The following is a 15851-nucleotide window of genomic DNA, read 5'->3' on the forward strand; positions in this document are numbered from 1 at the left end:
GGCGCATAACGCCTTTTCTCTAGATCGCCTTATGATCTGCCGCCTTTCGGCTGCTGTCAATACTCTCTTTGGTTTCGGGAAAGGCTTGAGGACAGAGTCAGGAATATCTTGGAGATCGTCATTGTATCCGTGACGTTTAAGAAAACGCGAAGCCCAGTTCAATCCTATTGTAGGAGAGGGCTCAAGTGGTGATGACCTCTGACGGAGCATGGAGTTTGCTTTATCTGTAATTAATTCGGGCCGTATAAATACATAGCTCGAGGTCTAGTCGATAGTCTCGACATAGCGACATAATTCGTCCTCTTCGGCGGCTGAAAGCTTTGTATTTGGTGTTTTTGGCCCCCTTTTACCACCACCGCCCCCTTGGACGCGTGTACGAAGGCGATGGCGCGTAACGTCGAATTGTCGCGCTACTGTAGATAACTTAGCATCCGGAGTTAATCTTATATACTCGCAAGCAGCCTGTAATCGTTCCTCCATTTCTTTCGATTTACACGTTGCAGAATTAGGCGAGATGATTTGACTGAAATTAGTTCCTTTTCTCTTTTTCTATTTTGATTTTTTTTTTAAATTTTCTTTTTTAGATATGCGTTCCAAAGTTTGTACACTAACAAATGTGGTGATTGCTGGGGACAGTGGGGAGCACCAATATGCCACTTACAACCAATCAGAAGATCTTGGCAGGGATAATTCAACCCGTAGTAACGGCGTAGTTCCCTGTCAAATGCCCAACTTAGTGGGTTGTCCTACCTCAGTCCCTGACATACTACGTACATACCCGTTAGATAGTATGCTAGTATGATGTCACACTGCCTAATACTGCTTAGTACTGCAGCCTGCCTAGTACTGCCGGCAACAAGATTTAGCTTTACACATGCATCCTTAGTCGTGATCTGAGTTCGAAATAGAGCTAGGTATTGACTTATTCACCTGATCTTACGAAACCTCCCAATTTTATCTGCTGAGTAGGTTAGAAAACCTTAACCTTGGGCATATTCTCTCATCTTTCTATCTAATATAGTTTTAATAAACACCAATACTACCAGTAGCAAAACAAGCGAAATCAAATGTCGTAGCACCATCCTCTAACACGCCAAAGCGACCTTCGCACTGGCTAATGTGACTATGACTCCGATGGAACTCGACAAACCGTCGACAGCAGCAATTAATGTTGAACAATCCGAACAGGACCGAACCCAGGGCCATCTGGTCTATCCGAGTCATATCCCCCCAGACGCTGAACTACCAACCCACCGTAATAGAGCTTCTTCCGTGGGTACACCCAACCATGCCAACCATGCCCAAACCCTTGATTCTACAAGTGGTCCTAGGAAGACTAACTCAGAACCAATCAACAAACTACGCCCAAAGCTGACACAGTCTTCAACCAATGGCTTTCATCGAGTTCGCCATAGGACATCAACCTTTCCCGCCTTTTCACTCTTGAAACGGGCTGGGACGAATGTTTCCATGCTTGAGACAACCCTTAGAACCGCGCACGACCACGACAGTGATGATGATAGTTCAAGTTCCTCTTCGTCTGAAACGGGTGATGAAAGTGAAGGTGTAGATAAGATGCCCGGTCAACCAATACGAAGACCACGGCGGAGGACGTCCGATGACCAATTTCGACGATTCCGAGTAGCGAACGATCTCTACCACACAAAGGGTAAGGTGTCAAAAAGGGATGGCCGACTAAGCATCACGGTAAACGACACCAGTACTACTGGATACTTGGCTAAGGCAGTGGGAACGGCCGTGAAGAAGGCTGTAACTAGTAGGAAGGATGATAGAGAACATACGAAAAGCCGCCCAACCTCTGAGCGAGTATCTTCGGGTGCTACCGCTACCTCTGGGAAGTGGAAACAACCGAAACTGAACATAGTCATTATGGTTATCGGGTCGCGAGGAGATGCACAGCCATTCCTGAAAATAGGCAAAGTACTCAAAGAAGAATGTGGTCATCGCGTACGAATCGCCACACACCCTGCATTCCGCGATTTCGTCGAGAAGGATTCTGGGTTGGAGTTCTTTTCTGTTGGTGGCGACCCAGCAGACCTGATGGCCTTCATGGTCAAGAATCCTGGCATGATTCCCACCCTGGAAACGGTGAAAGCCGGCGATATTGGGAGGAGACGGGCCGCCATGGCTGAGATGTTTGAAGGATTTTGGCGAGCTTGCATCAATGCAACTGATAATGAGAAGGATATCCATAATGTAAAGATGATGGGAGAAAAGGACCCATTCGTCGCGGATGCTATCATCGCGAATCCCCCTAGCTTTGCGCATATCCACTGTGCGGAAGCCTTGGGCATTCCTCTACATCTCATGTTCACATTCCCCTATACCCCTACACAAGCATTTCCTCACCCCCTAGCAACTATTAGGCGATCCAACGTGGACCCGGGCTACACTAATTTCATATCATATCCCCTGGTTGAGACGATGGTCTGGCAGGGGCTTGGGGATCTCGTCAACAATTTTCGGGTCAAGACCCTAGGATTGGACCCGGTATCAACCCTCTGGGCTCCAGGGGCGACTTACCGTCTTCGTGTCCCATTTACATATCTATGGAGTCCGGGCTTAGTACCTAAACCCGAAGATTGGGGTGACAACGTTGACGTGTCAGGCTTCATATTCCTTGACCTGGCCTCTTCTTTCAAACCACCGAATGATCTTGTCAACTTCCTCGACAGTGGAGACATGCCAATTTACATCGGCTTCGGGTCCATTGTTGTCGACGATGCCGATCAATTTACGCAGATGATTTTCGAGGCCGTGAGACTTGCCGGAGTCCGTGCCCTAGTATCCAAAGGATGGGGTGGCTTAGGTCAAGATGATGTCCCGGAAAACATATTCATGCTTGATAATACTCCGCACGATTGGCTCTTCCCAAGAGTTCGGGCATGCGTCATCCACGGTGGTGCCGGCACCACGGCGATCGCCCTCAAATGTGGTAAGCCGACCATGACTGTCCCATTCTTTGGAGATCAGCACTTTTGGGGTTCGATGATTGGCAGTGCAGGTGCTGGTCCTATGCCGGTGCCATACAAACATCTTAGTGCCGAGAAGCTCGCAGATGGTATCAAATACTGCTTGACCGATGAAGCACTGGAGGCTGCACAAAAAATCTCCAAGGACATTGTGCTTGAGGGCGACGGAGCTCAAAATGCAGTAAGCTCATTCCACCGGAATCTGTCATTGTCTGGTGAAGATTCTATCCGATGCGCGCTGCTAGATGATCGGGTGGCGGTCTGGCGAGTTAAGAAAACTAGCCTCAAGCTGAGCGCTATAGCAGCCGACTTTCTTGTTGGTAAAGGCTTGATACCATGGCGGAAATTACGGCTTATTCGGCATAAAGAATGGAATGACTTTGAAGGACCAGGCGAACCAATCACCGGTCTTGTTGGTTCATTGATGGGGACCATTGGCGACGTATTTGGAGGAATCGGGAGTGTTCCCTATCGGTTAGCTAAAACTTCAAACCAGCGAGCAGAACGAAAGAAGAAGAAGAAAAGAAGGAGGCGCGAACATCTCTTGAATCACACGCCATCTACACCTGGGTCGGTTCCTCTTGAGTCTGCTCGGGATGCCTACTTCGACGACATAGAGGAAGGGATAGGGAAAACTGGACGAGCCTTAGTTCATGCTCCTGTTGACATTTCTCTCGCCATAGCTCAAGGTTTTCACAATGCGCCCCGTCTGTATGGTGATGAAACCGTTAGACGTCCCATTCGTGTGACCGGAGTCAAGTCAGGCCTCAGGGCCGCAGGGTACGAATTCATCTACGGTATCTACGACGGATTTACTGGGCTCGTACGACTGCCAATCTTAGGTGCCAGACAAGACGGCTTCAAAGGGGCGCTGACGGGTATTGGCATGGGACTTACCGGGTTCGTGCTGAAGGATATCGCGGCGGTCCTTGGACCTATAGGCTACACCCTCCAAGGCATTGCTAAGCAAATCGACCGAGGCAAGCAGCCTATCAAGTATCTGCGTCGCGCGCGTATTATTCAAGCGCAAAGAGAGCTCAGTGCCATGACAGAGGCAGAGCGTGAGGCCTTATTAGGGGCGACTCTCAGCGGTTGGAAAATCATGTGCGAACTAGCAGATATAATAGCGCTAGAAAGGGGCAAAACACACGTCCTCCCACGTTTCGGTCGGAGGTCAAGGAACCCGAAGAAGAATTCACTAGGCAAGTACGGAAAAGGCCCTGCTTTTGAGACCGCGCAGACCGCAGAGCGAGCCATTCAGTGTATCACCAATGGCGAAAACATCGATGTCGTGCTGGGGAAGCGCATGAGAAGTTTTGATATGAGGAGATTTTCCCACGACGAGGAGAGAGTTGATCAGGCTAGGGCAAGTTTATCGCAGAATGGATAGGGGGCGGAGAAGTATTTCCCATTGAGAAAAGGGATAGGGCTTGCTAAGGATGTGAATGAGGACGGGCAAGGAAGGTAGTTCTGGTATTGATGTCAATGAGTGTTCTGTGCAAGGTTATGGCGAGCTAAGCAAGAAAGGGAGAAGGGGATATAATTCACTGGATGGATGGATGGATGGGCCCAATACCTAGGGACTTATTTACTTACCTCCTACGCTACACCACGGCACATCAAAAGGAGTTGGTAAACGAAAGAGTAGGACTCGAGACGAATAAAGGATGGATATAATGAATCATGGGTCATGGATACCTCACGAGCGCAGTAAATGGGGCGTTCTGGTTAGCCGGAGTTGGCGATGGTGTTTTTTTTTTTTTTGTATAGATAGGTGCGTATAGGTATATATACCTATATACCTAGGGTATACATACTTAGGTACCTGGTATGTGATAAACTGTAATTCTTAATGTATACCTAACTATTGGGTTCTCTTACTTGGGTTAATGCTGTAGGGTTGCATAAGAGGTTTGCGGTAAAGGTTGCTTATACCATGAAGGCGTACGTACGTACGTACATACCTAGGTTAGGTAATTCTGTAAATATACGAAACTCCAGAGGCACTTCAAGGTGACAGGCAGTTGTCTATGTAGGTACCTTAGGTAGGTTAGTTACCTAGGTACGTACCCCGTGATGAGTGGAGGTGTTTTAACTTACCTACATACCAAGGGAGAAGTTTCAAAAAAAAAAAAAAAAAAAGGGGGGGGGGGGACAACAACCTTCACGAATGGCTGTGGACCTAACCTAGGTGGATACTTTACTTTAATAAATAGGTTTATATTGAATTCAAGATACCTAGGTAGGTTAGGTAGGTATTATTTATATGACATATCAAAATAACGATGAGTAGAGGTATGTATGTACACTCAATGCCCAAAAGGGGGGTATAATACCTATGCTAGGTTAGACAATGTAGTAGTGTACTGTAGGTACCTAGTGCGTTGTGCAGTAAGTGCTACCTACGGCGTATCCTACTTAGGTACACAGGTATATAGGCACCTAGGTATGCAGTGCCTGTTCTTCACTTTGATATCCGAAGAACTCAAGTTAGTAGGTTAGATAGGTACACTACCTACCTACCTACCTACTAGGTATACCGGAAAGAGTGGCACCCAACTGACTGGAGCCCCTTTCCTCCTTGACGGAGATACTCGATCCCACCTAGACCTTACGCCCCAGGCCGACTAGGCAAGGGCCTAGGCCCAACGATCTGTCTCCTGTTAGCTCCAATGCCGGTAGACCCCTTGTTCTGGTTGTCACCGCCGGTATATCCGCTCCATTGACTAACATCCCAGCGACCGCCGATGCCTCCGCCGACCCCATCCACACCGTCGCCTGACCGCACAGCCTGTGCCGTCTCCTTCTGCGACTCTTCCCACTCTTTCTGCCTCTGCCGCTCCATTTCCATCTCGCGTTCTAGAAGCGACTTACTGGTCCAGCCGCCCGCCTTGGTCTTGGCTTGGGATTCTACCCGTCGCCTATCTTCGGCATCACGTTCTGCCGTTGCTCCGAGCTCGCGGGAGTACGTCTGTTGCGGGGCTACCGGGGCCGGGGCGGCTTTGGAACCGTTAAAGCGGCCAGTGTAACTGCCGTTGGAATTCGCCGAGGGCGTGGGGAGCGGCCGCGACGGTGGGGTCGACCCAGAGCCTCCAGTTGCCTGGTTTCTAAGCCGGTCAGGAATGGGAAGGGGCCTACCCTCTCCAGTTCTTTGAGGCTTTAACGGTTGTACGGGGGGCGCTCTCTCTCCTGTGCGATGCGTCTTTACTGGTGCTATCGCCGCACCAGGTACAGGCAGCGGGCGCGGAGGTGGCGGAGGGGCGATATCTTGGGCCTGCTCTTCCTGTGGTTGTTGTTGTTCTTGCTGCCTGAGCCACTGCGTACTCAAAAACTCGCGCTCGTCCCGCGGTCGCCATGAGTCCTGACGGCTAGGTGGTCTCGGCTCCGCCTTTCTGGGTCGGCTACGGGACCGCGCTCGGTTGTGCGACCGCTTCTGTCGTTCTTCCTCGTATTCTTGTTCACGCTTCCTTGCTAACTCTAGCTCTTGTTCTAATTGTTTGATGCGATCGCTATAGCCCCCTCCACCACTTTTCTGTGGGACGATGCCTTGCTCTGCCTGATACTGGCTAAGAAATTGCCCTTGCAACCGGCCGTCGATTTGGGCCTTTGCCCGACGACGTTCTTCAGCTAACTGTCTTTCGGCTTCCTCTTCTTCCATCCGTCGCTTTTCCTCCGTCAACTTCCATTCGCGTTCCTCTTGTTCCCAGCGACGTTTCTCTTCCTCGGCCTTGCGCTTCTCCTCTGCTCGTAGCCGTCGCGTCTGTTCCTCCCATCTACGCGCTTCTTCTAATCGTAAACTTTCCTCTTCGGCTTCCAGCTCCGCCTTACGAGCACGTTCTTCTTCTTCTGCCTGCAGTCTTTGGCGCTCGGCCTCGGCCTCCTGCTCTTTTCGAGTACGCTCCTTATCGGCGAGACTAGGTACATGAGGACTGGCGCTGGTGATTTGACGTCGCCCCCCAAAGGATATCCCCATATTGCCCTGGCTTGCGCCACCCATATAACCGTACTGCGCAATATTCCAGGCCGGGCTCGTAACACCTTCGTGCCCTCTCTTGCTCCAGGTCGACACATTTGGCGAACCTACTCGATCGCCAGAAGTCGGGCTCTTCGTAGGACTCCAGCGCCCTGAACCTGAGTCTCCAGTTTTCGAGGGGGTGAGCGCTGGTCGCGACCCATAGGTGGAAGAGGAATTGCTGACGTTAGACATGCCTCGGTTCCTCGGGGTTGTCAGGCTGCCTGTGTTCTCCGGGCTCATGTTAGAACCTCTTGCTTTGGGTCCAATTGGCGATGGAATCGCGGAGGGGTTAACGGCATGCGCGGCACGAGAGAATGCGCCGAGACACTGGAGGACTTGGGCTGGATCTTTTCGCTCGTAAAGATCGACGGTCAGAAACATATCATGGTCTTGAAGATTTAAGGGCGGCGATTGGCAGGCACGGAGAAAATGCGATATATTTTCCATCTGGATGAAAGGCATGGCAGACTGCTTGAACTTTACACCTGGCCGGCCGACGGCTAGATTGATAAGTCTTTAGACAAATAGAAGATTAGCTAAACCGAGATAAGTGACGGATAACATTGCGCATGCTGGACACTTACTTGCAAAGAGCAACACCATCTTTAAGCCCGTCGAGGAGATCGTTAGATGGCAGTCTATCCCCCAGTACGCCTTCAATCCAGGTGCGGGCTTCGTTCGCAGCGGCCGGAGTATATTTATCCAGTCGCAATAGGCGCAAGTCCTTGTCTAAGGACGTGACTGAGGCCATAGTAGTCATGCGATAAGCAATAAGTCTTATGAATTATGTAGTAAATGTAAGGTCGCGCGCAATGCAGCATCCCCCGGTGAAAGTCGATTTGTTTCCTTTTGTTTCGCTTCGTTGGTACGGAGACTTATGTATAAGCTGAACAGCGGGTAATAGATCCGGGTTGCGACTCGGAAATTAATTAGAAAGGTTGGAATGGAGGAATAGAGGGATGGCGGATTATTGCGCGGGATGTTATGAGAATGGAGATGGAATGGTAGACGACGTCACTAGGCCCCAAGTACGATTATTATTATTAGGTACTAGGTATTATTGGATTACTAGTATTGGGCAACTGACAGCAACAGACGATAGACGATAGACGATAGACGATAGAGTACCTAATATGTGGGTATGGTATAGTATAATAGTAGTATGTAGGTAGGATACCTTAGGTAGAGTATGGAGGTATTCTACGAAGAAGTTCAAGGTTGAGAGAATATTAGTAGGAAGAGAGAACGTTTAAGAAGGGGATTAGTTAAAAGTTAAAGGATTCAAGTTAAAAGCCGTAAATTCACCTGGGCTATGTTGTTTCTCATTATTAAACATGGAAATTACCTAACCTACCTAGGTAATATAGGTATACATTGATCCATGGACATATGTATGTAGGTACATTACTTGGAATACAACTGTTATTACAACATTAACCCAGGTGAAGTACATGTATATGTACCGTAACAATTAATGCGTTTCGTTTCAAGAAATGCATGTATTCAAAACCTAGGAACCTTGAAAAACTTGAAATCTTTCCCCCACCTCCCGCCATCGCACAATTGAAAAGAGGATCGAATATCGGATAGGCTGTGTTGCGTGATAGGGTGACGCTAGCCTAAGAGATACGCTAGACACATACCCCGGCATTGATTGGGCGCCAATGGAAATTTCATGGGGGCCCGGGGCTTGCGTACTTCCCATGGGTCCCTCAAATTTTGATGGTTGATCTTGGCAGGGCAAGCACATTGTGGCGTATCAATGCTTTAGTTAGTTAACTAACACCAAAAAATACTAGGTACCTAGGTATACTCCAGTGGATAGTCGCGGTCTGACAGGTGCATTAGTCTGCCACTAATACAGATCCGACTGGATAATCCGTACATTGTGGCGGTGTACATACATGTGTACATGCCGTATCTAGGCGAAATTCTTATCCATTCATCTTGATTCTTGACAGCTTCAATGCTTACGGCGTATGTAGCAACCTATACAGTTAGTATAGGTATTCTATTCAGCCAAGTATAAAAGATAATTACACATTAAACCCTTTCAACCTACCTAATTAATACAACCTCATACCCAGTGCCCAACTCCGGCAGGGCTGCTCCAAATTTTACATACTCAAATGTCAACGGCAACACAGATAGGCCCGATACGAAGAGCCTGGTATCAATGGAAAGCGCTACGGTTTCCATGGCGAAAACAGTTCCTAGTTGGTGAGTAGTCCTCTGCTTTTGCTGCCTTATTGCTTTCTGTTTCAGGCACTTGGGGGGGTGGCTGGCTTCTTAGCCTTCCTTCCCCCTGCCTCCGACTCCAACCTCCCCCTTTTCCCCCTTTCCCAACTTCTATAATCATACCTACTCACACTCACAACAGGCCTCGACCTCCAAGGTAACACGTACTGGGAGTTCCGCCTCAGCCGGGGCGACCCCTCCGCGCCGGACTCGCGGTTCCGCCGCATAGTCAAGTACCCGCGGGCCTCGCACCTGAGCGATGTCGCCGTGCCGCCGCAGTGGCACCAGTGGCTGCGACACCAGCGCCAACGCGCGCCCACCATCCAGGAGCTGAACTCGGATGTCGCGCGCCGGGAGCGCATGAAGGTACTCGCCGCCGACGCCGACGCTCGCTGGGAGGCCAAGCCCAGCTTCCTCGATGCGCCTGGCAAGGAAAGGGGCCAGCCCGTGCCGCCCCTTAACACGGCCCGTACCATGCAGCTACCGTCGCAGGAGGAGCGCGCCGCGGCGCCGGAGTCTGCGACGCGGAATGCAGCACAGAGAGAGACGCCGCCTGGGAAAGAGGATCCCTGGAAGCGCGCAAAGGCTACCGCTCCTGGAGAAACCTGGCAGCCTGAAGCCTGGAGTCCGACGTCGACGAAGAAGAGGTGAAATTGTGTTGGGGTGTTTTAGATGACCGCAGCTGGCGCAGCGCTGTGTTATGTTATTATGTATAGCAAGTGTAAAATTATCATGCTCATGCAGACAGGCTATTCCCATTATGGCCGTTTAAACGGCCCTATTAAAGACAAAAGTTTTCAGTGCCGGTGCATCAGTTTTTGAAACTCTACTTCATCTCGCAGATTCTGCTGCTTTACTTCCGCGCCCGTTCGAGGCTTTCGAACAGTCTGGGCACAGCCACATGAATTCGGGTACTGACTTGAGCTTGACGCATCTCCAATGAAACCATTCATATGGACAGGTGCTGTTGTCACATGCTATCATGTCACCCGACTGCTTGCGCCTGCAGAGACAATAGATTTTATCGTCTTCATTACTTTCTTCGTCCTCCCCATCTTCGTCCATTGGCTCTACTTCAATTTCTTCCAAAACTTCATCATCTGCTTCAATTAGATCAACAAGTGTGACCAACCTTTGGCCAGACATCTCCAGTACGGCACGGGCTTCCACATCGGGATCTTCTATATGAATTCTTCCCCGCGCTGAAGTCTTCTTTCTCTTGACCTTGGCATCCCTCGCCGCAATGCCCTTCTCTGTGGCCATTCTAAGGCCCTGACCAAACTTATCAGTTGAATCGCGCCACATAATCTGTAGCATATTCTCTAAGAGTATCGATACCTTTGCATTATCTTCCAGTGCAATGGTGTTAGCAGGGTAGGGGAGAAAGCAACGCTCAAGAATCTCAGATGTGAGCCCATCTGCATCTTGCCACGTACGGTCAACTTTAGCTGGCGATAAAGCTGACGCGGGCATCAAAAGTAGCGTTATGCCTTGGAGTGTAGATACTTGCGACTCTAATCTCAGGGCAGAGCTCGTATTGTCTACGAACGCGGTGAAGATAGGTAGTGGTAGCGATTTTACCGTCCTCTCGTATCTCTGATATAGATCCGAAAAATCAAGCATAGGGCTAGGGAGATAGTGACAAAGGTATGACAACTATCGCAGTTAGCCTGTTAGTCGAGTCGGTCACACGAAACACCATAAGCCATGACTTACCAAGGAGAAAAGACGTTGCCGCAAGGGGATAGATTCCACATAGGCGGGTTCCAAGGCTTGAAAATCTGAATCACGCAAATTACCCGAATGAGTTTTGCGTTTTTGTGGCGTTGGAGGTTCCGATGTTTGGGAAGAGTAGACGGATTCGTCGTCAAGATAGCCCCCAAAGTTACCCTTTTCAATGTTCACTGTTTCGCGCTTCCTCTTCTTCGCAGCATCTTGGGGGGCTTCTTTATGCTCTTTTACCCATATTTCTTGAAAATGGGAACTCGCCGTTACACTCCCATCCGCGAATATGGCCTCCATGATTATCTTCAACCCCCCTGTAGACCGGCCGGAACGCTGACTAACGTAGCTCGCAAGAATAGAATTGCTAAGCATCGGATAATCAGGCTTGCCACTTTCCATGTCGAGTTTATGACGCTCGGCCAAATCCTGCTCTAGTAAGTCAAGCATGAACTTGAGCCAATTCTTCCAATGCCGCCAGCGATTCGGGTAGAGGACAGAGCAGTTGAAGGCCCAACCAACAACATGGAAGAAGTCTTGTCCTCGTCGCCAGAGACTGTCCAGGTGGTAGCTGCGTTTTATATGCGCATAAGTGGCATCGCCGCCATCATCATCGGTACTATGATTAGAATCATCCCCAGAATTATATTCGGGGGAGTTGTGGCGCGACACAGTTATGAAGCGAAAGGCCTCCTTGAAGCGGCCATTGATAGGGCCAAGGCGGGCGAGAAGGCCGCGCAAATAGATGAGGGATTCAGCAGATACTTCATCCCAGCCTTCTTCCCGTGGCCTGGTTGTGAACTTTGGGTGGACGATGGCACTGCTAATCAGCGACAACTGGCTTGTGGAAGGGCAATAACTAGTGTCATCTGCATTATGGCAAGTTGACGACAATAGACTATTTAAAAGATTTAGAGTAATGAGATCTTGACAATGAACAAACCAAGTCAGCGAAATCGGCTCGGTATTGGTTCAAAAGGAGGAATGTCAGTGATAACCTACAAAGGTTTTCCTCCAAATAGACTTGGCAATGAGTCTTAAGCTCTAAGGGTAGCTTGCTGGCTTTGGCAAATGATTCAATGGTAGTATTAGTAGTATCATCAGCTTCGACGGGAGTGCTGAGATCCATGGGGGTATTAGTGCCCAAATGATTCTGCGGAGACGCGGTTGCTGTCGCATATGAGTTAATGGACGATAGAGGCGATGAGGTCAGGGGTACAGGAGTTAGTGACATAGTATTTGAACTTTTGGGATTGGGGATTGGGGATCAGGGTCTAGAGCTTGACGCGTTACATAAAGATGTCAAGTAGAAACGCGACAAAGCGTTTGGAATTATGGAGTAGAAATGCAGGATACAGCCCTGGAGGATTAACTAAGATCGATTGGCGGGGTGCCGGAGTTCGGTAGCTGTTAGCGTAAAAGGCTTGTGGGACTTAGAGAGGTCACCTTGTTATATGCATATTTATACCTATAAGCACCTATGCAACATAGTTATACAGAATGCGAAATGGATATAGTTAGTTACCTCCAATGTTTGTCATGGCAAAAGTAGAGCACAACGATTGATCATCATAAGTATGTCCTAGCATTGTTCAAGCTTCCAGATTTTGAGCTGCCTATCTAGTAGGTATGTACCCGAAACTCGTTATGACAGACTCACAGTACATCTTTGGCATGTACTGATTCTCTGCCGCCTATCTGACGGTCACTAGTGTACTATTACATATGGGCCTTGATAGCCTGGAAGGCATCGTCTCGGCTTCCAACATAACGCGCCTCCGCCGTCTTCCAGTTAATCACCTTCCAAATATTATCAACGTAGGCGGCCTTTCCGTTGAGGTACTGCAGATAATATGCGTGCTCCCACATATCCACCCCGAAGAGGGGAGTGTCACCCACCACCACCGCCTCTTGGTTAGCGAGAGTCACGATTCGCAGCTGTCCTGTGCCGGCTTCCTTCACAAGCCACTATGATATCAGGAATTAGTACTTGATCAGCATCAACCCAAGGCTTACCCCTTGGCCTTTTAGTTAGTAAGAGATGTAGACACTTACGCCCCAACCACTTCCCTGGATACCCAACAAAGATGCGTTGAAGGCCCCTTGGAACTTCTCAAAAGTTCCCCAGGTGTCCTTAATGGCGGCGGAAAGCTTGGGTGCTGCAGCCACCTTCGAGTCGGGGGAGGAAGCTGGAGCCAGGCCCTCCCAAAATAAGGAATGGTTGATATGGCCACCGCCGTTGAATCGGATGGCTGACAGTTGGGCCGCGGCATCCGGAAGCTTACCATTGGACAGGGCCTTGGCAGATGCCTCTAGGGCTTTGTTGAGGTTGGTGATGTAGGTCTGATGGTGTTTTGTGTGGTGCAGCTCCATAATCTGTTTCGAGATACTGGGCTCCAGAGCCTGGCTCGTTCACATGGAAGTTAACATGAGCTGTTCTATATGATTGTTTGCAAAGGCGTCCATTTCGGATCAGTACTCACGTCATAAGCGTACGGAAGTGGGGGAAGAGAGTAGCTAGAAGCGGCCATTTTGATGGATGTTTCAAGTACTGTATATACGCGGTATGGATGTAGGTGATGACACCGTGGATGTCAGTAGTTGAATCGGTAAAGGTTTGGGTGCGACTTGGAGTAGTTGTATGATGGTCTCTAGTATGTCCTAGGCAGCTCAAGGAAGTTCAAGGCAAAAGAGTTCGAGGATGTGTGTAAGTAGCTGGTTCTAGGTTTAAGTGATAAATTGTCCTGGAAAACTCAAAACGATGAAGGAAGGAGCGGTAACCATCAAGGTTCTTCTCCCCCGCGTCTTTACATCATTCATTGTGCCTTCCGGGTTCTTTCCATTTTGCCATATGTGCACTCTACCATGGCCATCTACGAGCTACAATCATCTGGATCCCTACACACTAGGCACTAATAACACTAAAATGCTGATTAAAGGTGGACGTTCCCGAAAGCGGGCCCCGTGAAACGGCCTCAAAGAGCGCAAACTTGCTCACCTTTCGTAGTACCTAATACCTATTTAATGTGTCTCGGATAGTGTCATCCAATGTACTTGCTACGCCGCCAGTCAAATACTTTCATGGTTTTGTAGATAAAGTCACGCGTATAATTCCTTGTGTCAAGGGAGGACGCACTTATTGAGAACGTTTTGGAATCACTAAATTATCGTGTCAGAACAACAACCTTGGATACAATGGAGCAACCAATTTTCCTGGGTTCGTTTCTCATGGCTACATCGTGGAACCTTGAGGACTGGCCTCCTTCATGTTTCTGGTTGCATGCCTGCTTAATTACTTTATCCACCAAGGTATATAGTACCTAGTATTTCTAGGCTCTTGGAATCGTCGCCTGACTTGTAAGGCATCACTAGTAGCAACATTGAAGTTATACGTATTATACATATAACTACTTGGTACGCAGGAGGTAATGTAAAACTTTGACAACTCTACTACATACCTACAAAGAATCTTGCGAGTAATACACTTAATACACCCAGTATCTGTTCAACTTGTGTCTGAACACAACCTACCTATCCAATACCCTAGTATCTAGTATCTTTATCGCCCAGTCGGACAATAATCGCCATTAATATCACCCTCGTACAATACTTCAAGACAGTATTGACCTCGATCTCACCTACACCAACTAAGAGGATCAACCTTGAGAGAGCCGGCAAGTGACCATGTGTGGTGATCACTCGCGACAGTCTAGCGGTGGTGCTCTCGCTGTACTCAGTCCCCCGCTTCGAAGCACTCGGTCAATGTCGCCGACAATGGCCGGTCGACTCACATTTCATGACTGTGGAAAGGGAGGTTCAACAGCCACTCACGCCACGTTCACACCAGGCGACAACGACGTTAGCAACAGTCTAGTCGACTTAGACTCGTGTGTAGTTGGCATCCAGTAAGAATCCCCCCTTTGCTTATTTCCATGTTACTGCTAGTTAGGTAAAAGAAGAGATAAACCCGTATGCTAATTATATATTCAATAGTGAGACCGGCGACTTGACCACATCCGCCATAATAAGTCCCTTTATATATAAGTTCAGTATGGCCCAACAAAGTCGGATCCTGGCAGACAATCAACAGGAGCGGTCGATGGAAGTGTCTCTAGCCCACCCAATGAAGATCGAGGTTGGTGGTGAAGGGATAATTGGTCGAAGAGTCACCCTCTGGTCGCAACATGATGCCGATCCCATCGCAGAAGGGATCATAGGATACAATTAAACAAGGTCGCGCGAAGATCGTATATACCAAACGGAGTCCACGGATACGGAGCGGGAGTTTCACGGGACCGCACCCAAGGATTATGGGATCTCAATTCCTTGCGATGCTCAGTCAGGGTTCTCTTAGCTACTTAGGGAGGAAATCCGATTGTTCAGGCCGCGGCCTGTTTGGCGGTGGTAATTCGACAGTATTGTATCATAGAATACCCTTAATGAAGCATTGTGTATGATAATTAGCTTGATTCTAGCACGAGATAACTCAATAGCTGTTGGCGACAAGTGTTGACTGCTGAATCTGTTCTAGCTACGCGACTGAAGCATCACTTGACAACTTGTTCACAAGTTACTCATTAGTCATAAGTAATTCTCGAGGGGACCAAACATTGTTGTTGCAAGATCATCAAGCTGGATACCTACCTGGGTACCTAAATAAGTAGCCCAGCTTCATTTCCCCAGGTTTCAAGAAGCATCGGTCTAGAACAGTCTAGCAACATCGGTTCAGCTCCACGTATCTCAATAAGCGAACGAACAAAAGAAGGAAAGTTGCGTTTCATAATTCCAGCCTCTCTAGGGTTATACATACATGTACAAGGTCAGGTCAAGTTCGTGAACTTCCTGATTCATACCTAGGTACCTATGTAGGTAAGTAGGCCGAG

At 48.8% G+C, this 15851-nt stretch overlaps 6 protein-coding genes across 6 annotated transcripts; 3 read left to right on the forward strand and 3 right to left on the reverse strand.

The window, feature by feature from the left end:
* The first annotated feature begins 891 nt into the window (after positions 1-891).
* On the forward strand, positions 892-5129 carry GGS25DRAFT_476492 (glycosyltransferase family 1 protein). The gene is made up of 2 exons (XM_049259789.1): positions 892-5033; positions 5094-5129. The coding sequence occupies exon 1, from the start codon at positions 1126-1128 to the stop codon at positions 4381-4383; it is 3258 nt and encodes a 1085-aa protein (XP_049120247.1). The 5' UTR covers positions 892-1125; the 3' UTR covers positions 4384-5033; positions 5094-5129.
* Positions 5130-5208: 79 nt separating this feature from the next.
* On the reverse strand, positions 5209-8301 carry GGS25DRAFT_476494 (uncharacterized protein). The gene is made up of 2 exons (XM_049259790.1): positions 7593-8301; positions 5209-7522 (listed from the first exon to the last, which is right to left on the reverse strand). The coding sequence occupies exons 1-2, from the start codon at positions 7766-7768 to the stop codon at positions 5605-5607; spliced, it is 2094 nt and encodes a 697-aa protein (XP_049120248.1). The 5' UTR covers positions 7769-8301; the 3' UTR covers positions 5209-5604.
* Positions 8302-8963: 662 nt separating this feature from the next.
* GGS25DRAFT_130583 (uncharacterized protein) lies at positions 8964-10041 on the forward strand. Its single transcript, XM_049256227.1, has 2 exons — positions 8964-9228; positions 9389-10041. The coding sequence occupies exons 1-2, from the start codon at positions 9138-9140 to the stop codon at positions 9895-9897; spliced, it is 600 nt and encodes a 199-aa protein (XP_049120249.1). The 5' UTR covers positions 8964-9137; the 3' UTR covers positions 9898-10041.
* On the reverse strand, positions 9900-12509 carry GGS25DRAFT_130600 (uncharacterized protein). Its single transcript, XM_049256228.1, has 3 exons — positions 11971-12509; positions 10963-11894; positions 9900-10902 (listed from the first exon to the last, which is right to left on the reverse strand). Exons 1-3 carry the CDS (start codon positions 12200-12202, stop codon positions 10078-10080), a joined length of 1989 nt encoding a protein of 662 aa, XP_049120250.1. The 5' UTR covers positions 12203-12509; the 3' UTR covers positions 9900-10077.
* A 178-nt stretch (positions 12510-12687) lies between these two features.
* GGS25DRAFT_518370 (superoxide dismutase) lies at positions 12688-13499 on the reverse strand (the record flags this gene model as incomplete). The annotated part of the gene is made up of 3 exons (XM_049263521.1): positions 12688-12936; positions 13024-13371; positions 13452-13499. The coding sequence occupies 3 exons, from the start codon at positions 13497-13499 to the stop codon at positions 12688-12690; spliced, it is 645 nt and encodes a 214-aa protein (XP_049120251.1).
* Positions 13500-14652: 1153 nt separating this feature from the next.
* On the forward strand, positions 14653-15196 carry GGS25DRAFT_518371 (uncharacterized protein; the record flags this gene model as incomplete). Its single annotated transcript, XM_049263522.1, has 2 exons — positions 14653-14873; positions 14962-15196. The coding sequence occupies 2 exons, from the start codon at positions 14653-14655 to the stop codon at positions 15194-15196; spliced, it is 456 nt and encodes a 151-aa protein (XP_049120252.1).
* Positions 15197-15851: the final 655 nt, after the last annotated feature.

This window comes from Hypoxylon fragiforme (assembly GCF_022984875.1).
Source record: "Hypoxylon fragiforme strain CBS 206.31 chromosome Unknown GGS25scaffold_2, whole genome shotgun sequence".
In the NCBI taxonomy this organism is placed as follows: domain Eukaryota; kingdom Fungi; phylum Ascomycota; class Sordariomycetes; order Xylariales; family Hypoxylaceae; genus Hypoxylon; species Hypoxylon fragiforme.